At 33.7% G+C, this 25,332-nt stretch overlaps 1 protein-coding gene across 1 annotated transcript in view; it reads right to left on the bottom strand.

Annotated features, from left to right (window-relative positions):
- UNC13C (unc-13 homolog C) overlaps positions 1 to 25,332 on the bottom strand; it is a 497,972-nt gene that overhangs the window by 368,935 nt on the left and 103,705 nt on the right. Inside the window, exons 3-4 of the mRNA XM_081047963.1 lie at positions 5,063 to 5,085; positions 4,413 to 4,477 (exon numbers count right to left, since the gene is read on the bottom strand). Coding sequence (XP_080904089.1) covers positions 4,413 to 4,477; positions 5,063 to 5,085 — 88 coding nt within the window. The remainder of the gene's footprint in view (positions 1 to 4,412; positions 4,478 to 5,062; positions 5,086 to 25,332) is intronic.

The raw sequence follows: 25,332 nt of genomic DNA, 5'->3' as shown, positions 1-25,332 counted from the left end.
TGTTTGCGTAGGATAAACCATTGCCCCAAAGGAGGTATTACAGCAGTAGAAACAGCCATTGTCTAGGCTTAGGAGAATCTCTAGCCCTTTATTTGAGAAATAAGGAAGTTACTTGAGGGGAGAGACAAGAATCTGATTTATGGACTAGATAGGAAATAATAAAACTAAAAGTTCTCAGCTGCCAGACATAAGACTGCTGCTATGAGAAAAAAATGGGTTATGAGATCCTGGAGAGTAAGAACAACTTTAGGTTCCATGTTAAATGGCTGATTTTAGGCCCTGACTAAACATGGAGTCCAAGACTAAGAGGAGGGAAGAGGGCATGAGAACAGTATGCAACCTCCTAAACTTTATAGAGAAATATAAAAGCAATGTCAAAACTATGATAGAAATATCAAGAATATATTAATTCAGCTATATCCATATATTGTGTAATCTAACTCATGTCAGGTTTTACAACAACAAGGAAAACCACTACTTCAATAATGTAAGAACAAAGGAATTGTTCAGAACTTTGGTGATAATTGACTTGTTTACCTGCAGCAAATTATCTGTACATGGCAATAATTGAACAACCTTGGAAATCACAGTTAAATATTACATATGTATACAATTTTTCTTTCAATTGTACCTATTGAAAATGAGGTCTAAAAAGAACCTTCCTTTTTTTATTTGGTAATCTCTCAGTATTTTCCCCCTCAAGAGTATCTCTCCTTTTTTCTCTGCCTCTGTTTTTTCCTCACTTCTGTCAATCACCTCTTTCCTGACAGGGTTCAATAATCCTGGTAGTGGTTGGAAAGCAATCACCAGATTCCTGGGGTTAAAGAAACAGCTATAGCCTGGTTCTGAACTATGGGCAGGGGATAAACCTTCTTTCACATAGTTCCATGAGAACAATCCTGCAAGAACTTAAATGACTAGAGATGAAAGAGAACAAAGACAATGAATATCATTATTTCCAAACTATCTGTCTTTTCCCTTATTTCCACCATTGTTTTACAGATTTTCCTGAATTTGGCTGTAGACAAGGCTGGTACCTTGAGACTAGAAAGAAAAAAAGAAATTTATATATATTTATATATATGTATAATATATATAATATATATGCAGGCCTTGAAATGCTCATCGTGCAACCAACGAAACTCTGACTACAAATGTCCAGGGAATTGTGAACTTACGTCATATGCATTCAAAGTACTGAAGGGAGTATCATTCTAATCTTTAAAAAGTCATTCATATTTGAGAAGTTACTTGTGTGACTTCACTCACTAAAGTAGTTTCATTAAAGTGACTTATCAGATGCTGGGTAGCCAGAAGCCTGTATCACTCAGATATCCCTCAGAGAAAATCTTAGAGAAGTGCAGCTGGATGACAATCTTCAGTTACCACACCCCCAGAATACACTGCAGCAGTAACCCCATGGCCACTCTCCTCAAACTGCTCCCAACCAATGATCGAACATGGTGGAGGTAATAGAAATGACCAGTTATGCTCAATCTAGGACTCCTCGAAAAGGCAGCCTTTTTCTAAGACTCCCCATTGATCTAACTGACACTATCTTATAGCCTCATTTCAGTCAGTTTAAGGTTTTTCATACCCATTCTTTCCTTCCCTTTTCCTTTCATAGATGTCAGTCCCATAGCATGGTCCAAAGGCTCTTCTTGTCTATTTCTGCTGTCTCTTCACTTTATCTCTGAGATGTTTCCTCTAAAAAAGTTCTTGTACTTCTCTAATATCATTTTGGCATGTGCTTCTGATCCGACTCTGAGCTTACATATATGACAAAAGTCACCAAACTCCTGTAAAACCAGTGGGAGATGTAAATTCCTTTTCCAGAGTCTGCCTAAATTTATTGTGACAGATGGAAAAAATAGAATAAAATGTGGCATGCCTTTTCCAGCAACATTTACAAAAAATGCACAGAGAGATGAGTAGAAATCGGAGAGCAGCATTGTTAACTCCATGTGTATAGATTGTTCTTTCCTTGACACTTGAGAAAGGGAAGGAAATGACGAATGTGGTTTGGCTCTGAACTGATGAGGGGCATTGAAGGTAGAGGAGTGAAGAATGTAGTAGCATTGTCATGAAGAAGCAAAGACTTCCTATTTTGAAAATCTGCTTGTCTCAGTTTCCAGGACAATAGTACTTATACCTTTAGAACAATTATAGTAATACTTCATTTTGTATAAAAAATAACTTCAAAATATGTATAGGAAAAGTGGAAAAAGAAGCAAATCTTGCTGAAAGAGGCTGTGACTGAAGGCTTTACTTAAATGTATTCTTCAAGATTCTTCAAGAGGAGACAAGCATGCAGATAATGGCAAATTGTCTGGATGACTGAAAATTATCACCCTTTTCCCATACCATCATAATTCCAAAATCTCTTGACAATTCTTTGAAATAGGCAGTTTCTGGAAAAATGAGGTGGAAAAGATCTATTTCAAATGCAGAGATGAACTGTTTTAGCTAGACATTGCATAGCTTGCACTTAACAAAAACATGGATGTAGGTTAACTCTGTTGCTTTGACAATAACACATGTCCATGTTCAGACATGAGTTAGGAAAGCCAGTTGTTATGAAGTGATGGATGGCATAGGCAATGAGAAGATGCAGGAACTATAAAATCATAAACTTAGATATGCTTCCAAGATGACGACACACAACATTTTTTATTATTAAATTGGAATTCAACTTAATTATTTTCTAAGATAACTTGAAAAAAATGAATGGAAAGGTTATCATTTTCTAGAAAACTTAAAGAAAGAGACAGTATGTGTGGTGTAGGGGTGAGAGAGTAATCTATTTATTACCTGAATTTTCTATGGATAATCTATGGTGATTTTTTACTATAGCTGGTACTCAGAACATTAAAATCATTGCAACATTACAATAGGAATGTAATTCTTCACACATTTGTCTTAAGGACACTGAAGAATTTATAGATATAATAACATCTAACTTTTATTTGGGAAAAATAAAAATGGTATATATTATTTTCTAGGAGCTTTCAATTTAAAATTTACATGTTTAATTTAAAGTAACATGTGGACGTATTTAATAAAGATTCATTTTTTGAATAATTAGAGTATTGTAAAACATAACTGAACTATTTATTTGCCTTAAAAAAAACAACAAAACATGTATCTAAATTTTGCTTCTATTTCTGTTGTACACAAATGTGTCAAAATGTCAACACTTGTAAAACTGACCTGTCAATCTGTCTGTCTATACTATGTATAAGCTTTGGTCAACACGTTACACTTTCAAAATGTGTTATAGGTTTGCGACCGCATAATTTACAATAATGGCACCTAGAAATACTCTTGAAAAATTAATTAATAAAAAAATGAATATTATATACATATTTTAAAATATTTGTATCACTTCTAAATAAGGAAGTGGTACGTTTTTCAAGACATGTTGTTAGATGAGGAAAGGAAAAGGAAAGGAAAAACGAAACTGCCAGTTCTAGAAGCAGTATGGCACAGTAATTAAGATCACACACTCTGGAACTAGACTACCTGGGTTTGAATACTGATTTTGCCACTTACTAGCTGGATGAAGGGAAAGTTATTTTATAAACTATTTTATACATAGGTTTCCTCATTTGTAAAATCAAGGTCAAAATAGTACTTACCTCATAGGACCATTGTAAGGATCGAATTAGTTATAATATACGAAACAGTTCTAACAGTATCTGCTACAGAGTCAGCAATAAATCAGTGCTTTTCAATTTAAATATGGAATAGCCTAATTGATGTAAAATGCACACACATACACAATACAAAGCTACTATTTTATATTAATAAATATATATATGCAAGCACACAGAAATAAGCCAATGAACATGTATCTCAAAATGATACTAACGTGTGACTATGGGCATTAAAGACGATTGTTTGCTTTTTGTTTTAGTATTTGATGGAAAGCATATAATTCATACATTATTTTTGTAATTAAATTTTAAAAACTTTTATCCATCTATGAATTTTAACAATAAAACAGTGGAGATTACATTCATGAACTTATTGCATAGAAAAAATGTTCACGCACATATCGTTAAATGCAAACAAGCAGATCAAAAGATAGTATTAATTATTAATAGGAACTCATTTATATAAAATTATGTGTTTGTATTTGTGTATGGAATGATAATGTCAATGCTAATCTGGTTAGGTGATTTCGACTTCTTTAAATATAGATACATGTACACATAATTCTACATACATACATCGATACACTCTTTTTAAAAAAACACTAAGAGCTACTTTACTGTGAAAAACAGAGAGCAACAGTGAAGCTAGCTTATTATAGCATCATGCAACATCTTGCATTCAAACCGCACATGTCCAGAGCACAGCCAAATACCGCTGATGAAGGAATGAATTAGAAAGCTTATGAATGTACTTACCCACCAAATGCCTGGAGTGCAGAGAATTTAGAAGCATCCAAATCATGGCCACTTACTATTCGAGCCTTAAATAAAAAATGAGAAAAAACAAAAGAAAACAAACAGACTTTTAGCATACCGTAATTGTGTATCGGGGGATTTGGGACATGGGTCAACTGCACTAGACACATAACACCTAGTATGACAGATGCTAAGCAGGGTCAGCTCCAAGTCAAAGCTGTTGTGTTTTTGTGAGTGGAGGTTTTGAAATTAGCCGTCAGCATTTAAACAAAAGCACTGGCAGAGTCCAGGAAAATATATCATATTCAAAATACTATTGGCCCTTAAAACTGGATATGTACAGTGAAGATCATGGATCAGTCGTGGAGATCATGATTAGCCAGACATAGGAAAAGATGCTGAGTTTGACCGTAGCAGACCCCTAGGTTGGCAAGTATAAGCTAAAGTAAGCGCAGCTGGCAAGGGGTAACCTCTTCATAAATGCAACATATTGGGGGCACACTTAAAGGACAACCAAAGAATGGAAAGCTGGGATAACATGCACATTTCACAACTAAAACAGAGGAACCAAAACAGGTCTAATATGTCACAAACAAACATGTACAAAAGACAAGATCCCTCAGTAGGGAAGAAAAAGTATGATTTAAAACCTTTTCATCCACAGAACTGCTATCTGAAAGAGAATCAGGAAAAGAAGGGATAAATGTTAGATGGAGTACTTTTCAAGAAATCATTCAAACATATACATGAACAAAGTGTTACTACGTTACATTATTTAAAATCATAAAGGAACAGAATTTCAAGACTGAGCTCCAAGGAAAGAGGGTTAGTCGGTCATAATTTAAAGAGCTGAAAATGTGCCAGAATGCTTGAAAAGTATCAAAGGGCGATTACAGGATTAATGAAAGACAATGTGTCATACAAAGAAAAGAACACAGTTGAACAATCAGAAGTCCTAGGCTCCAGCTGAGGCTCTGCCAGATAGTAAGCACACAGGGCAAACTCCTAAATTCTCTAGAATCCAGATTTAACTCTGCAATAAGGTCGCTAATACTTTGCCTGTTTGCCTCCAAACATTGTTGAGAGGGTCAATTTAGATAAGCATATGTAAAAGTAAACCTCAGATGACCACAGAAAAATGTCTTATTAAGGGATTATTTATTTATGGCCTCTCACATCGTAAGACATAAGAGGTACAAGACTAATATATTCCATTTTGCAAATAAGAAAAAACGGATGCCTGAAGGGTTTAAGTGACTTAAGATCACAAAGCTAGCACTTGGCAGAAGTGGGACACAGATCCAAGGCTCCTGGTCCCCCATACACTGCCCTTTAGGTCTCCTGATTCATGAGTTGATCAAAACAGAGAGAGGTAGCTGGTGTACAGTTCTTTAGCACAATTTATGATAAAGCACAGGGTCAACATTGCTCAGTCTAAATTTCTCAGGTGCCCAAGTAGATTAACAACTGACTAATTTTTTTTTAAAACTCAAGTCTAAATCTGCCAGTGTCATCATGGCATGGTCCATTTCCACCTTTCATAGTACTATTGATCTTTAATTAATTCGGTTTTGCTTATTAGCATAAAGCTGAAAGGACTTCTCTATGAATACAAGTTGGCAGAAAACTAGGGCTGTGACCTTGGGGTTCATGTAGTACAAACCCCTCATTTTTATAGATGAGCTCCAGAGAGATAAAGATTTGTCCTAGATCACGTAACTCAATGACGACCTTTACTGATAAAAATCTGAAATGTATTTGTTTTCTTGAATCATTAATTGTAGATTAATGACCATAACTAAATATTTGTGTGCAATATTTAAGAGATTGTACAACATCTCAGGGTTATATCTTTGAATATAAAACAGGGTAAAGTATAGAAGACCAATCTTATTTATGGCTATAAATATTTTTAAATTCTGAATAAAATATAGAAAATAAAATTCAGTATTACATCAGAAAAATATATTATATCCATAAAGATTTTATCACAAGCATGATTTAAAATAATGGAATAAATAACTTAATATGATACACCGACTGGTCTGATAATATGTATCTGCATTTCCTTAGGTTCCAAAAAGTCATTTGATAAATTTTAAAAACCTATTTTTTTTAAACAGGAAAAGTCATTTCAATTCTAAAGTTTAATATGTCAAAAAAATCTTACTTTCAGAGCATCAATTTAAGAATGAAATATTAGAGCATCCCTATTCTTAAAAGCAAAATAAATATATCCACTACCAATAAATTATTTCTGGAAATTCTGACAATATATTAAAACATGAAATAGGAAAAAAAAAACAATATAAGTGCTAGAAGGCAGGATAAAAAGTTATTATTTTGAGGAATTATAATTTTAAACCCAGAAAACAAAAAAATTACTTGGAAAAGCATTAGGGTTAATAAAATAGTTATCAAAGTGAACATATATAACCAATGCATAAACAGAATATCAATAGTAAGTTATTTCCCACATACTAGCAATAACTAGCTTGGAAAACAATGATATGAGGTCTGATTTCAAATATTCAATACCTGGCATTGTCTCCCATTCATAACTGGCTTCCATATTAACCATCCCACTGAATAAAGGTAATTCTGAAGAAGCCATCAATTATTTTTCAGCTGCTAAATTTGATCATACATTTCAATTTTTTCATTCACTGATTCATTCAATGTTTTATTCATTCATTCATTGAATGCATATTTTTATTAATTAACAACAAACCCTTTTTGTTCACTTCTACTTCTTTCTCGTCCACCTGTTATATATTCCCCTTTGAAACCTTTCTAAAATACAGATACAATCACATCTCTTCTCTTTTTAAAACCCACCAACGCTACCCAATGCCCACAAGAAAGAAAATGAAATCCACATCCACTGCAGGCTCATAACTCATCAATCCTCATTCACATCCTACACTTTGGCCACAATTAAGTTCCTGCTCTTTCATCTTTAGCCAAGTTCTTTGATACCTGTGTGCCTTTGAATTTTCAGTTTTCTTCCCCTAAACAAGTGCTGCCCGTATTCATCTAGCTAACTGCCTGTCAGCCTCCAAAACTCAGTTGAAGCATCAACCTGCTTCCGGGAAACTTGTCACTTCTCAGGGATTTGTGGCCTTTGTACATAAACACTGCATACTGTGTATCCCTCCTGTCTCAGCCTCATCCTTTGCCAGTTTCCTTATCTGCAATCCTCTTATGTAGATACAAGCTTCTTGAGAATTTTTTAACCTTCTTTTCTTTACTTCTTCCACATTTCTGAAATATAGTAGATGACCGATAAATGCTTGCTGAACACTGAATGAACAACTTTAAATAAGCTACACCACTTTATGGAAGCACATATCTAAAGATATGAATAAAAGAAATTTATTTCATCTTCCTGTCTAATGAGCATGAACTGTTTTCTAACAGATTTATAGATTTAACAGTGAAAATCCTAATGGCAACTTGTAATTTTAATTACCCTAATTTCAAGTGTAACCGAATTAATAAGTGAAAACATCTAAGACTTTTTAATATTAAAATTATGAGGAGAGAGTATATACAAATATTAAAAATCTATAAAAGCTAAAATATTATGGTCTTGGCAAAGTAATAGGTTAATGCTTGTAAATCTGTGAAACATAAAAATAGCTAATAAACCCTTATACTTAAGAATTCAACAAGAAAAGATATAGTCTCATTAAAGACAAAGAGAAATAGTAGTCAAGTGATACTTAGACCATAGACTAAGTATCTGTAATATTCACTTGTATTCTCAGTTCACACATATCCCATGAAGTTTTAGATGGATTAAATAATTAAATATAAAAGAAAAGCAAGTAAAAGTAGAAAAGAATATTTATTAACCCTATGGATTGAGAAAAAATGCTTAAACTTAGAGGTAAAAGAAACCACAAAGTTTGATAAATTTGTTATGTCCATTTAGTACTTCTGTATAGAAAAACAATTAAAAATAAAATATATTTCCTGAAAAGATATTAATTAATATGTTCAGCATAAAAAAAGAACTTACATGACTGTAAAAAATGACTGTAACGCCCCAATAAGTAAACGCTTGAGAATGTGACTAGATAATTTACAAATTAGAAGGCAACAATGGTAAGTAAGCATGAAAAATGATCCAATTCATCAAAACTATGCCTAATCATGACTATAAAATCAGCAAAGATTAGAATAATGATGTTTTGATGATATAAAAAATAACTCCCAAGGCTGTTGATAGTGTCCTGAATCAGACACTGATGTATGGTTGATGACAGTGAAAATTATAATAATTTCAGAAAGTTTTAGTGAGATCTAGCAATAGACTTTGTTTTGATGAGGAAATTCCTTTTTTTGAAATTTCTAGGAATTCTAAGGAAATTATTTTTGTTATGGATTGAATTGTGTCCCCCCAAATTCACATGTGGAGAGCCTAAACCCCGGTACTCAGGATGTAGCCTTCTTTGGAAATAGAGTTGTTGCAGATATAGTTAGATAAGATGAAGTCATACTGGAGTAGGCTTGTCCCCAGTCCAAGGGGACAAACTTTATAAAAAGGAGACAAGGAAAACATCATGTAGAGATTGGAGTTAGGCTGTCGTAGCCAAGGAGCTACCTACTACGTAGAAGAGTAGTAGAGAGGCCTGGCCAGATCCTTCCCTAACACTTTCAGAGGTAGTATGGTCCTGTCAACACACCTTGATCTCAGACTTTTGGCCTCCAGAACTGTGAGACAATAAATTCCTGTTGTTCTAGGTCTTTATTATATCAGCCCTAGCAAACTAATATAATTGTAAATACTGAAAAGAAGCCCATGTGTAAAGATCTCTATTATTATTTACAATAAAAACATTGGAAAAAGATGTATATGATCAAGGATAGAAGTATGGGCTGAAAATTATGTTCTATGACCTTGATGCAATAATTAAAATAAGTGGATTTAAAAGACTATATAAAATGTAAAAAAAGTTTGTTATGTACACACATATGCATGTACTATATACATACACGTAACTATATGCATATATACTAATATATAGCTATATGCACATATAAAATTTTACATGTTACATGTATATGTAGCCAGTACACACACTCACTCATGATAGCTTTGTTTCCTGATGGATTGTCTTTTATTCTACACACAGTTGTTTTGCTTAGTCAAATTCTGGTTAAACCCCTGTAATGACATGCTGAATACTTCCTATAATGCTGCTTCCAATGCTCCTTTTCTTACCATCTCACAACAATATCACTTTGCAGTTCAGTGACTTAATGTTGTTAATATATATAGCACCATGGTACATCTATCTACTTTATAGTGAAACAACCTCTATAAATGGGATCAAAGTGAAGTTCTTTGACTGTCTATTTTTAATGGAGCAAAATTCCATAAACGGGCAATTAAATTTTTTTTTGAAAACTTAGAAAATATATATTAGGTGAACAACACTATCAACAATGCTTCATGGGAACCTAAAAAACTAAAACTCTCAGCTTATAGAAATGCACATAATATACGTGCATCTCCTAAGTAATAAACCCATCAGAGATTCTTACGTGAGCATCCTGAGAAAAAAATTAATGTGATTTAAAGCAACATGTGACATTCTTAGCCCTCAGTTTTCCTTCATATGAATATGTACGTGAAATAGATTTGACCTGTATATATCTAAAGTTTCTAGCTCTAAATTCTATGGTTTTGTTTGTGTATGTTTGATTAATTTCTGTATAACAAGAGCTATTTACTCACTAGTTACCACCAAAAGTGAACATTTAAAAGTAACACATAATGCCTAAATAAGCGATACTTAATTTCACAATTTTTTAAGACAAAAGTAAATATTGTGTTTTTTTCTCAATTTTAACCATTATAACATACCTTTTGAAGGAAATTTTAATGGAGGTGATCTAAATTTGTAAAAAAAATTAATTGATTTCTATAGTTGTATCTAGCTTAGCAATTTTCTTAAACCTCTTTGCTCTAAAGCCCTTCAATGATAATATAAATCTTACTCTGGTAATAACATTGCTCACTGTCTGCTTTGGAGATAGCTTTGGTTTATTTATCACTATGTCAAAATATATATGACTTTAGAGCATATATTGTATGCCTGAAAGTTATGATATGGGAGCTGGAAAGAGTTCAGACAAAAGACTGCAATGTAATCAGAGGATTGTTTAGTTGTCATTAACCTTAGAAAACATACTATGTGCTAGATATTCTGCAAAGCACTTTATCTGTTCTTTTATTGAATTCTCTCAACTGTCTTGAGAGGTATCGATATTTGTTAGATGTTATCAGGCAGAGAAAGCACTTTGACGTGACTCACATTTCAGTCATAATTCTGAATGCAATGGGGTAGGGACAGAGTGAGAGATTTATGCTAGCGTAACTCATATCTCATGCACTTTCTTGATAATTTATGGGCTGTGGGGGTAACCTAAAAACTTCAGTCACAGTGACAACACAATATAATGTGAATTTATGAAAGCTATGAACAAAGTGATAATGGAGCACAGAGAAAAGATCTCCTAACTCTGCAACCAGAAAGGATGTTGGTTTTGAAAAGAATTCATGGGGAAGATGATTTATGAATGGATGTTTGTCAGATGAATGAAAGCATTGTTGGCACAGTGAAAAGAATTTGTAAAGGCATTGAAGCTTGAAAGAGTATAGAGTATTAGGGATTGAAACATGGGCGTGTGATAGTAAAGAATTTTTTAAAATGAAAGGTAGATGAATAGAGTTCATAGCATGACAGTCTTTAAATAATCTATTAAGAAATTTGTTATTTATATTATACTCTAAATGCCACACGCATGGCTTTGGTAGTATGGCTGGTGCCAAAGCAGTCATGTGAAGCACTGAGGGTGCCCTGGAAGGCTGTTGGAGCTGGGGCAAGCATGGGCCAGAGTTTTCTGGGGCACATGCTGGGGGAAGGACGGGGGGGGGTGTGGGGTGGAGGGCTAGGTTGCCCTGGTGGGGACAGCTGGCCAGGTCTAGAGAGGGTGTGGGGTAGAGTGGCCTGGGACATGTGGCTCCTGTGGCACCCTGGCAATCCAGTAGGCTCGGGTTGGACTGAGCCCTTGTAAAAGTGGCCCCGGTTGTCCTGTGGTGGCCTTGCAGGTCAGCTAGTGTTCTTGGACTTTGCTCCACCCATGCCATCTAGGAATAGGGGAACATAAACAATAACGCTCACTGGCACCTATGGTCCTGGAGAGTTCCTGCAAATTCTGAGAGTTCCCACAGTTCCCCAGCTGTTTGGCAAGAGCTTTGGGGTTATTAAATGAATTTCCTCCCCAGGTGTGTCCTCCCCTTTAAAACCTTGTTCTGTCGCTGTGTCCCAGAGCACCCCAGACTGTGCTCAGTGATATGCCTCCCTACAGCAAACTGCTCCCTCAGGGTAGGTTTCCCATGATTACCCTTTCTCTGCCTCTCTTACCCTTCTCTACATGCTCTCTCTCTTTAATTTGTTGTGCAGAAATAAGCGTCAAATTCAAGACTAAAATTATATTTAAGCATCTTTCTGATCATAAAAGCATGAAACTAGAACTCAGTTACACAAACAAAACTGGAAAAAACACAAACACATGGAGACTAAACAACATGTCACTAAACAACCACTGTGTAAATGAGGAAATCAAAAAGTACCTTGACATGAATGAAAATGGAAACACAATTTTCCGAAATCTATGGGAAGCAACAAAAACAATTCTCGGGGAAGTTCATAGTGATAAGAAACAAGAAAAATCCCAAATAACAATCTAATTTTACACTGAAGTTACTAGAAAAAGAAGAATAAATAAAACACAAAGTAAGTAGAAGGAATGAAATAATAAAGATCAGAACGGAAATTAAAAACTACTAAACACACTAGAAAATATCAATGATGTGTCTGATAAGGGATTAGTATCCAAAATATATAAGAAAATCATACAACATAACATTAAAAGTAATTTGATTTAAAAATGGGAAGAACTGAACAAACATTTCTTCAAAGATGGAGATGGCTAACTGATATATGAAAAAAACGTTCAATACCATTAATCATCAGGGAAATGCAAATCAAAACCACAACAAGTTATCGTCTTACCTCAGTTAGAATGGTTATAAAAAAGATAAAGAACAAATGTGGTCAAGAATGTGGAGAAAAGGAAACACTCATGTACTGTTTGAGGGATTATAAACTGGTGCAACCACTATGGAAAACAGTATGGAGATTCCTCAACAAATTGCTCATGTACATATATACACATACACTTCATTTTCCACTTATCTATTGATGGACACCTAGGTGGCTTCCATACCTTGGCTACTGAAGATAATGCTGCAATAAATACAGGAGCGCATATCTCTTTGCAAATTCATGTTTTTGTTTTCTTTGGATAAATATGCAGAAATTTCATTTCTGGGTCATCTGGTAGTTCTCATTTTATGAGGTCTGACAATTAAGTTCACCAACTTATTGCTAACCATTTTGATATCAGAGGGATTATTCATTATGAATTTGTACCAATAGGACAAATAGTTAACCAAGTTTACTATTTGGAAGTGCTGAAAAGGCTGCGTGAAAAGTTAGAAGACCTGAACTTTTCGCCATCAATTCATGGCTCTTTCATCACGACAGTGCACCAGCTCACACGGCACTGTCTGTGAGGGAGTTTTTAGCCAGTAAATAAATAATTGTATTAGAATACCCTCCCTACTCACCTGGCCTTGCCCCCAATGACTTCTTTCTTTACCCAGAGATAAAGGAAACATTGAAAGGAAGACATTTTGATGACATTCAGGACATCAAGGGTAATACGATGACAGCTCTGATGGTCATTCCAGAAAAAGAGTTCTAAAATTGCTTTCAAGGGTGGACTAGGCATTGATGTCATGAATAGTTTCCCAAGGAGAATAATTTGTAGGTGATCATAGTGATATTCAGCAAGGAGGTATGTAGCATTTTTTCTAGGATGAGTTCGCAAACTTAGTTGTCCACCTTCATATAGGAGAAAACAATGTGAATGAAAATGTAAATATTATTGGAAACCACAAAGTCTAGAAGGAAGTGGCAAAAAACTTTTCAAGTGGTGAAAGAAGAGATCATTAACTCAGGATTCCACATTCAATGCGAATAAATCCTCAGGAATGAAAAGGAAATCAAGATACTATCAGAAGAAAGAAAGCTATGAGACTTCAAAACCAGTTGATCTACTTTAAATAAATGGCTATGAAAATTTTCTAAGCAGAAAGGAAATGACAAAAAAAGGAATCTTCAAAATCTAGAAAGAAGAGAGAACAGGTTAAAAACAAAACTATGGGTGAATACGATATACTTTCTTTCTACTTTTTGAGGTGTCTCTATTATGCTTGATGGTTAAAAAAATATATATTACTATCTAATGTGGTTCTCAATGTATAAAGAAAATGCTTAAGACAATTCTACTTTAAATGTGAGAGAGTAAAGCAACAGAGGGAGATAAGATTTCTGCACTTCAATTGGTAAAATGTATATACCAGCAGACTTTGATAAATTATATATATATAATTATATATATATAAATTATATATATATACATTATATATATAAATATATATATTTATTTATTTATTTATTTATTTATATATAAATAGTATATATAGTAGTAGGCAGAATAATGGCCCAACCCCAAAATGACAATTTTATAATCCTTTGAACCTGAATATTTTCTATAACATGGAAAAGGGGAATTAAATTTGCAGATGAAATTATGTTGCTAATCTGCTGACTTTAATATAGCAATCTTATCCAGGGTTATCTGGTGAGTCCAATGTAATCACAAAGGACCTTAAAAGAGGAAGGTAGAAGAGTGAGGTCCAAGTGAGGCAATGTGAAAAAGTTCCACATACTGTTGCTGTTTTTGAAGATGGAGGAAGATAGTCATGAACTCAGAAGTAAGAGTAGCACTTAGAACCTGGAAAAGTCATGAAAACAGATTCTGCTCCAAGCCTCCAGAAGGAAATACATCTGTGCTAATACCTTCCTTGACTTTAGCACAATAAAACCAGTATCAGACTTTTCATCTTCAAAATTCTCAGATAAAAAATTTTGTGTTGTTTTTTGTTTATGGCAACTTTTTAAGTCAGATATCAAAAATATATACATAATGCAATACCTAGAGAAGTCCGTTTAAAAAACTACATTAAAGATACAAAAAATATCCAAGTAATCTATAGCAATGTATGAAAAAGAAATGAAAACCAGAGAGAACAGAAGACAAAAAACAAAATAGCAGGTTTAGTCCCTAACATATCAATAGTTACACTACATATAAGTGATCTAAATATATCAAATAAAAGACAAAACATAAAAGAGTGGATTATAAATCATGGCCCAACTATATGCTGTCTTCAAGGAACTCAATTAAAATATAATGACATAGGTAGGTTGACAGTAAACAGTTGGAAAAAGATACACCACACAAATATTAATCAAAAGAAAATAGTAGTAGGTATGTTATTAGATAAAGTGAACTTCAGAACAAAGAAAACTAACAAAGACAGAGAGGCACATTGTATATTGACGTAAGGGTCAATCCATCAAGAACACATAGTGATTCAAAACGAGTATGCACATATGCACATATGAGTATACAGTGCAGCATATGTGACACGAAATTGATATAACTTAAAGAAAAAGTAGGCAAATCCGCAATTAGTGTCAAACTTTAACACCCACCCATACTGATAAAAGTAATCAAGGAGAATATTAATACATGCAGAGATATATCATGTTTTTGAATTAGAATTCTTAAAATAGCAAGATTTCAATTCTCTCAAAACTATATTATATAAATATTTTATACATTATTTATATATGTACATAACTCAATTCTTATCATAATCCGAGCAAGAACTTTCTGTAGCCACAGACAAGGTATCTCTAAAAGCTATAAGGAAGGCAAAGGAACTATAACAGCTAAAACAATTCTGACAAAGAAGAATGGAGGAATTATTCTACCCTATTTCAAGACTTATTTTATAATTATAGTAATCAAGACTGTGTGGTATCGTTGGACAAAATGATACATTGATTAATTGAACATCATAAAGAACCCAAAAATAGATCCAAATATTTATGGCCAACTGATTTTTTGACAAAGGTGCAAAAGCAATGTAATGAAGAATAAACTTTTCAACAACTGATGCTTGAGCAATTAGATATGTATAAGCAAAAACTACCATCCACAGCCTAAACATCACATCTGATGCAAAAATTATCTTCAAACGAACCAAAATTAAATGTAAAATATAAAATTATAAAAATCTTAGTTAACTTAGGAGAAAATCTTTAAGATATAGAGCTCAGTGAAGAGTTCTTAATCGTGACAAAAAAAGAAAAAAGTAATAATTTGGTCTTCATCAAAATTAAAAATTTTGCTCTTGGAAAAACGCTCTTAAGGGGATGTAAAGATAAGCTATGAACTGTAATAAATATTTGCAAAGCAAATATCCAATAAAGGATATATAATATGTACCGTGCAATATATAAAGGATATATAATATATATCCTGCAATATATAAAGGACTCTCAATACTTGCAGTAAACACACACATGACTAGGAAATGGGCAAAAGATGTAGAGCTATTTCATGGAAGAGGACATATGGATGACAAACACATGAAAAGATGATCACCATGACTAAATATTCAGGAAATGCAAACTAGGCCATGATGAAATGTCTCTACACATCTATTAGAACAGCTAAAATTCTTTTTAAAAAAGTGACAATGCCAAGCGCTAGAGAGAATACAGTGAAACAGGGTCTCTCATACATGGTCTGTGGCAATGTAAAGTAATATAGTAATTCTTGAAACTAGTTTGGCACTTCTTACAAAAGTAATGATAAACTTAGAATACATCCAGCCATTGTACTCCTGGGCTGTTATCTTAGGGAAATGAAACATGTATACACAATGACTTAAAAATGATTATCCGTAACAGCTTTCTTTTAAAAACCAAAAGCTGAAAATAAACAAATGTCCCTCAGGTGAATAGTTAAACTGTGGTACATCCTTATCATGAAACATTGCTCAGCAATAAAAATAAAGTATTGATAATTCTCAAGGGTGTTATGTTAAGTGAAAAAGCCAATATCCAAAGGTCAGATATTATATAATTCCATTCATATAACATTCTTGAAATCACAAAATTATAAAGATAGAAAACTGATTAGTGATTTCTAGGGGTTATGAATGATTAAGGAAGGATGGGGTACATGAGGATGACTATAAAAGGTTAGCACAAGGGAAATATCTGTTCTATGAAATAATTCTGTATCTTGAATACAATGATGGTTATATAATCTACATGTGATAATATGACAGAAACACACATATGCATTGTAACAATATTCAATTCCTGGTTTTGATATTATATTCTATGTAATTATTGAGAGAAACTGAATGAAGGTGTACATGTGACCTCTATACTTCTTTTCAATGTCCTGTGAATCTGTAAGTTTTCCAAATTGATCAGTTTTTAAAAACCAATGCCAAAAGAAAAAAAAAAATGAGGAACTGGATTTAATCCAAATTTTAAAGTACTGCTCTTTGAAAGGCACCATAAGAAAATGAAAGGAAAAAGCTACAGATTGATAATATATATATATATATATATATATACATGTATATGTATATATATACATATACATGTATATATATGTATGTATGAAAATAATTTACATAATTCATACATATGGACATGCACCTACATATATATAGATGTACATACATACATTTGTATACACATATCTATGTATATATATGTATGTAGGTGTATACATATATTTATGAATGTTCTATTTAAAATACTATACTAAGAATACAAATGATCTAATTTAAAATGGGACAAAACATTTGAACAGACACTTCATAAAATATATGAATGGCTAAAAAGCACACAAAAACATGCTCAACATCTTTAATCTTTGGGGAAATAAAATTTAAAACCACAATGTGACATCATGATATATACCATAGAATGCCTAAAATTTAAAAAAATGAAAATAGCAAGAGTTAGTATCTGAAGCAACTCAAACATGCATATACTTCAAGTGAGAATGTGAAATTCTGCAATCACTTTGGAAAACAAGATAGTTCTTAAAAATTCAAACATACACTTACCATATGACCCAGGTATTCTGCTCCTAGGAAAATGAAAATATATGCCCACACATAGACTTAAACACAAAGATTCATAGCAGCTTTAGTAATAATGGCTAAATACTGAAAATAGCACAAACACTTACCAACAGAAGAATTTGTAAAAAAAATTTGTTATGTCCATAAAATAAGCAATACACGGCTGATACACAGAAGCGTATGTATGGATCTTAGTAACATTAAAAGAAGCCAGATGTAAAAACATGTACTCTGTATTATTGCATTCCATTGCAGTTCAAGATAGAGCTAAATTATTTCATAGTAACTAAAATCAGATCAGCAGTTGCCTAGTATAGTAGGATGGGAACATTGACTGCAAAGGGCATGAGGAAACTTTTTGTAATGATTCACATTTTCTTTATCTTGATTGTGAAGTGGATTACATGGGTGTATACAAATATATCAAACTACATGCTTACAATGGACATACATTATATACATCTCTTATACCTCAATGAAGTTGAATTTAAAAGTCCATCAGCACAATTCACAATGTTCAAGAGTTGAAGAAAAAAAGAAAAAATTGCCTCATTATCAACAGTGAACTGTTTTTAATAAAATTAAACACTCATTCATAGTTACCAAAATAACCTGAATAACTGAAACTAAGCAAAACTATTTTAAAAAATTAAGAATAATCAGCAATTTTCTTACTTTGATAAAATGTGTCTATTAAAAACATATAGCACACATAAATGATGAAACTTTAGGTCAGGAAGAAGACACACACATGCCTGCTCTTATTTCTACAATTTAACATGGTGTTTCAAAGCACTAGCTATTGCAAGAAGGCAAGAAAAAAATGGACAAAAACTGAAAAAAAAACAAACAAACTCATAGTCATTACTTACAGACAACACTACTGGCTACATAAAAGTCCAAAAGAACCAATAGGAAACTAGGAAAACTATTAAGAATGTTCATTAGGGTCACACTCTATAAGTAAGGATAGCACACAAAATTCAGTAAGTACTGTGCCTATTTTTTTAATGAGAGCCAATCAGGAAATAGATGTCCCCAAATTTCATTCTCAATAGTGTAAGGATTTTATGTCCAGAAGAAAATTTTAACAAGTGTTAAGATCTTTACAAAAAAAATGATAAAACCTTTTTGAAAGAGATAAAAGACATAAATAGAAAATGATAACATTTTTATGGGTAAGAAAACTCGATATCTAGAGACATGGTCTCCTAAAATTAATCTATAAAAGTAGTGCATTTATTACAGAATACAACAGTAAGTTTTTTCATAGGCTTCTACAAATTAAAATTTATGTAAAAAAATGAAGGTCTAAGAGTAGCCAAGACAACACTTTGCAAAGGAAAAAGGAAGACCATTGCCCTAGCAAATATCAGGAGTAATTAAAAAGTTATGATAATTAGGACAGTGTACCACCACAGAACAGATAAAAAAAAAACATTGGAATAAAACAGAGCCCCATAATGCAACACAAATACACACACATACACTGGGACTTATATAAAAGAAATAGCAGTAAAAAAACATGAGTAATTAATGAAGTTGCCACAACTAATTTCCAAGTGGAAAAATAAAAGATAATTTGATTAATTTTTCAAAACATATGCATGGATGCATTTTTGGTGCATTAAAACCTAAATGTGAACAAACTTTAAATTTAGAAATATAGTATATATGATACACACATATATAGTGCCATTACATAAGAAAGTTTTAGCTATGATACAGAAAACATAAATCATAAAGGATATGATAAATGTATCACATCAAAAGGTTTTTTAAAAATGTAAACGATATTTACAACACATACAACAAAAAGACGATTAACTTGGCATCCGTACTAAAAGAACTTCAAGAAAAACAACCCAGTAGAAAAATAGGAAATGCATTCATTTCAACATGCAATTCACTAAAAGGAATTCTGAAGCGGAAACATGAGAAAAGATGGTCAAATTCTTTAGCTGTGAGAATTATGCAAATATAGCAGTGCTATATTATTTCACAACCTCTGAAGTGGGAAAAAATAAATAAATATCTGAGATTGCCATATTGCTATGGATAGAAACTTCCATGAAGTGCTCTTGGTAGTAAAATTTATAGGACCATTTTGGAGAATAAAATTGCGATTTCCAGTAAGGTTAAATTTTGCTACCGTTTTGCCTGATGATTCTGCTTGTAGGTATTTGACATGAAACTTGCACATAGTATCAGATTATACGTAGAGAGATGTTTAACACAACATTATTTGTGATAGCAAAATATATGACACAACATATTTGCCCATTCACAAGGAATGGATAAATTTTGATATATTGATATGGTGAAACATGTTAAAATGAATTAGACCAATAGGCATCAGTGTGAATAGTTTTCAAGAACAGAACATTGAGTTTAAAAAGCAAATGGCAGACTTATCTAGTATGGCATCATTTACATAAAATTTTTGAAATCACAAAGCTCCACTTCTACAGTATTTATGGGTAGTAAAATTATGACAACATGGCCTGGAAGGATAGTCATGAAATGTTTTATAGTTATTGTCTCTAGGAAAGGAAAGGGATGAAATTAGAGAGCCAAATAATCTTTAAGGAAGAGCAATGTCTCCTTTCATGTCTATTTAACACCAGACACAACACTCCTCTCTGCCTCCCATACTTAACCCACACACCCTTAAGTATTCTTTGGCTTTCCATTTTCCCCTCAAAGAATGGTTCCTCTGATGATAGGGACCTCTCCTGTCAATTGCCCATAGGGTATAGCCGAGTACAGAGCAAATAACATGCACACGCACATTCAGTAATTACTTGTTGAAATTAAGGTACTTTGGAACCAGAGGGCTTTTAGAGATCATATTGCCTAGTGATTTTCAAATTGTGATCTGAGAAGTCCTAGGGTTCCCCATAGAGACTTCAGAGAGCGAGGAAGGGGTTTGGCAGTTCGGACTCTGCACCCACCCACCACCTCTAATTCAAGAACAGCAGTTCCCATTTTATCTGCTGTATTATTGAAGTACCGAATAAAACTTGATTTATGAAACCAGTTCCTCTCTTAAAGGGAGGATGAAAACCACTAGGTTTAAATATTTTTATTTTTTATAAGAAAATAAAAAAATTGAAGTAATGTTGTAGCAAGGACACAAGGTTCTTTGTTTAGCTGATTTGCAGTTTACAGAATTCTCTGGCACAATGGGAAGCTGTTAAGAAAGCCTGTGTTGGGGCATTTGGTTCCTAATGTCCATCTTGTCATAGCATATAAGAAGGAGGATGTTCCTCCAAATTCAAGTCAGATGTGAAAGGATAATTACGTTTAATTCACCAACACGGTGATTCTGGTATAAATTCAAAGAGAAAGGAGAACGGAGAATTTGCTCCCTCAAATTCTGCACTGCACATCAGACCTTGCTCTAACGGTCCAAAGAATGAGTCATCAACTGCTACGGGGATAACTTTTAGATTCCTTCAACCTAGGAATAACCCTGTAGATAAGCATTATGTGTTAAAGAAAGTGCAGTGGTGTGTGAGCTTTGGGAAAGCAATTGTTTACTCTTGTTTGAGGTTGCAGGAGGAAGAACTAAGGCATCAAGTTTCATTCCTTCCTCTATTGGCTTGGTAATCTCTAATGGAAGTCACTCTTGAGGCTAATCAGTACTCTTCAAGGAAATCACTAAAAGGGGGGAGAACTATGTTAGGCACCAAAGCTTGTGAGGAAGAAAATGCTCAAAGAACAACTTTGATCCTTACTCCAGGCTCTGCCTAATGGTCTAGAAAACTAATAATCATTCATTTTCACAAAAAGATGTCATATGGCTAGAGCTACAGTGATCAGATACAATTTAATTATATTTTTTCCTAATGAGTGGACACCTCTTTTAATCATCTTGAAACCAACTCCCACAAAATGCATTGGTTTATTTCTGTAATATCTTCTCCCCAACTCTTCAAATCACAGAAAGCAATCCCACTTCCCAGGTTATACACTGAAGACACAGAAGTTGATTTTGCTTTCAGATCTCATTTGACCCAACAAGTGAAATAATGACTATATTTTTCTATTCTTCCTGGTATAGAATCTTTGAAAAGTACTGTTTGTCTTTTATAGAATTTCCAAGTTAGGAATTATCTATTAATATTTCTACTTTAAACAGAAGGACCTGTAACCATACTTGAAAATGATGTTTAGAACTGCCTTCTTCTTCCCTGCTTGCATCCAAGGAAGATGGTGTATCCAGGAAGCAGACAGAGTGACTTTGATGGGAAAAGGGTAGTCACAGATTTTGTAGGCAGAGGGAAATATATCTCATTATTTTTATCCCAATCATTTACCCAATGATACCCCAAATATACCCATAATATCCCCATCTCCACCCCAGCAACTCACAACCCACATCTAATCCATAGGTATGGATTATTCTGAATGAAAATTAAGCACAAAATTATTTGTATTAGTCAGAAAACAGTTTGTAAAAAGTATGCTTCTGCTGGCAGAAAAGTCGCTAGCTATTTTTAGCTTTCAGTTTTGCAAAGCATTAGTTGGAGGCCAAGACAGCCACAGATGAAAACATGTTTAACCCTAAGTAGAAAACATCAGTCATTGCAGGCAGTGCAGAAGATAGAGAATGTGGGTGGGGTGTCCCTAGGGGCAGTATAGGAACCCCACTCTATGCAAAGGGACTGAAAGCTTGCATCCATATTCCAGGTTCTGACTCTTACTACATATAACAGAATTCCTTCCAGTTGAATGTATAGAAGCAAACCAGCCCAAGATAGAACAGCTATATGGAATGCTTTCTCCTCTGAATTTGCTGAGGAGTGCCTCTGTCTAAAGAGTTGCTTAAATCTGTAGTGAACCCCATAGCAGGCTCCTTTCCTTGTAATCACTAAATCGACAATGGAGAGAAATTCAACTGACTATATACCTTTACATCTTTTAAATCTACTGCCTAGGGGCTTAAAAAAGGACAAGCCCCTTCCCTTGATCATCAATAACTTACCAAACTTTGTGGGTCAATCTATATGCAACGGGGAAAAAAATTAAAGTAAGTTGGTATAATTTGAGACTTGAAATCAAATCTACTACAATACTGTGATTATACCAGATAATTTTTTCTTGACCCACATTGTTTGCGATTTTAAATAAAAGTATTATTTTGTAAAATATATGTGTGTTGAAATAACAGAAAAACTTATCATCAAACCATGTCTCAAAAAAATTGCTACAGATCCAAAAAGAAAACATTCATTTCTATGAAACAAAAACCAGATAATTCTTGTATTTTGTTAGACACTTGAAAAATTCTCTGAATTATTTTTTTTTTCTGTTTTACAATGTGTGGTATCAAAGTCACAGAAACCAGCCTCTTCTTTGCTCATATCAGCTTTCAGTATATTTTAGTATAACGGATTAAAATCTCAATCCTCTCAAGACTCAACTCAAATCTTCTAAAGGGAAGTTTCATTTCAAAGGATGCTTCTGCCCTTTAAATGTAATCCTAGAATGAAAATAAAGAGACCTTCAGAGATGATCTAATCTATTCTCATGTTTCCTTAAAAGTAGAAAGATCATTCCAAAGTAATAGGAATAATGCAGTTTAGTATAAAAGCTTGAGAGAAGACTGCACTTCCAGTAAGTGCTGTATGTCCGCTAATTCCCTTTAAACTCATAGCTGAGTTTTCATTCTGTAGGAAAACAGTGCCATTGAAAGCCAATTCTGCACCTGTTCTCAGCTGGGTTCCCAATTTGGATTAATAGCATAGATCTTAAAGACTGCCTTATTTTACTGCCTCTCCTGCAGATTGAGCACCTTCAAAAATATGAACCAGGTGGTCACCTTTATAACAGATTCCATGTTCTAATCCAGTGCCTGGTACATACAAGGTCTGACAATTAAGCTCAGGAACTCATCCTAGAAAAGTGCTACATACCTCATTGCTGAATATCATTACGGTCACCTTCGAAGTACTCCTCTTGGGAAACTATGCACTGACACCAGTGCCTGGTCCACCCTTCAAAACAATTTTGGAACTCTTTTTCTGGAATTGCCACAAAAGCTGTCATATTATCCTTAATATCCTAAATGTCATCAAAATGTGTTCCTTTCTATATTTCCTTTATCTTCAGGTAAAGAAAGAAGTCACCGGGGGCCAAATCAGCTGAGTAGGGAGGGTGTTCCAATACAGTTATTTGTTTACTGGCTAAAAACTCCCTCACAGACAGTGCTGTGTGAGCTGGTGCATTGTTATGATACAAGAGCCATGAATTGTTGGCTAAAAGTTCAGGTCGTCTAACTTTTTCACGCAGCCTTTTCAGCACTTCCAAATAGTAAACTTGGTTAACTGTTTGTCCGGGTGGTACAAATTCATAATGAATAATCCCTCTGATACCAAAAACGATTAGCAACATCACTGCAACAAGTTTGCAAATTTAATTGTCAGACCTCATACTTGTGTATATCAAGCAATGCGTGAAAGTACTGTAAGTGAGTCGAAAACTACATTAGGTTACTGGCTTGGAAATATTTATATTGGTATTTGAATGACTGTTTGAATATAAGTCCTTTATTGTTATAGCGTTTCTCACCCCCCCCCCCGTACCTAGGTAGTCCTTATCTTTAGTCTTATTCTATTCAATTATTCATATATTAAAAATTCAGGTAATTAGTTGTAATATGCGATTAAGATTTGAACCGAAGAAAACTGTCAAAAATATTAGTCACAATTTTCTTTCCAATTAATTAAAATAGAAGTAATGATGTGTTTGCTAAATTTCTGATAGTGTTCTACACAAAAACATGTATTTAATTTAACATGATCAGATGATGCCTACTGTAGACCAACCTGTAAAACACACTAATTTGGCGAATTTATGTTTCCAAGAATGCAAGTTCACTCAGAAAGCATCTTTCATTACACACCATAGGGGAACCCATCCGAGCAAAGGTACTCCTGAGCCAACATCCCTCTGTGACAGGCTTAGTCTGAAAATTCCGAAAAGAAGGAAAGTTCTTTTCCTGTCTTGCCTGACTGCTCACTGCCAGCCCTGCACTAGATTCAACTTTCACTACTGCACAACGGCCATTAAACATGTGGGCTGACTTAATATTTTGGCTAGTTTAAGCCCGAGCCACATGGTAGGTATCAAAAGTCTTTTCGGAGGAGGAATGGAAGAAAAGAATGACTGGAGAAAGATATTCGGTGGGTAAGATGAAATGAAGAGATAGTACATGAAACAGAAAATAAAGGAATAACTTTGTTAGAACAAAGAACAAAGGACAAAATATATCAATTGACAATTCCATCAGATTGGCAGAAGATAGAAAATTATATAAAAACTTGGCAGGGATATGGCATTACTTATGCATTTTCATATGTTGCCATTGGGAGTGTAACTGGGTTCAACAACTTCAAGATGCAACTTGCCAACATCAAGTTACTTGAAGATGTGCATTTCCATCATTGGGCAATTAAATACTTCTATATCTTCCTTAGAGGCTCTCTTTTATGGAGACAGGTATAAGACTGTTTATAGCAGCATTATTTTAAATAGAGAAAAAGTATAAAAAATACTTAATATAATTGTAAGAAAAAGTGGCTACTAGAAAGTAGGGGAAATGAATAAACTAGGACTACATGTATCAACATGCACGAAGCTCACAAACATATATTTCAGTGAAAAAATAAGTAGAAAATCAGTTGCAGAAAAATACATCAGTATTTAAAACTTTTATTTAAGAAAATCTCATTATGCCAAGCATTT

This window comes from Rhinolophus hipposideros (assembly GCF_964194185.1).
Source record: "Rhinolophus hipposideros genome assembly, chromosome: 5".
Taxonomy (NCBI): domain Eukaryota; kingdom Metazoa; phylum Chordata; class Mammalia; order Chiroptera; family Rhinolophidae; genus Rhinolophus; species Rhinolophus hipposideros.
The sequence above is the reverse complement of the archived record's forward strand: the minus strand, read 5'-3'. Positions and strand labels throughout refer to the sequence as shown.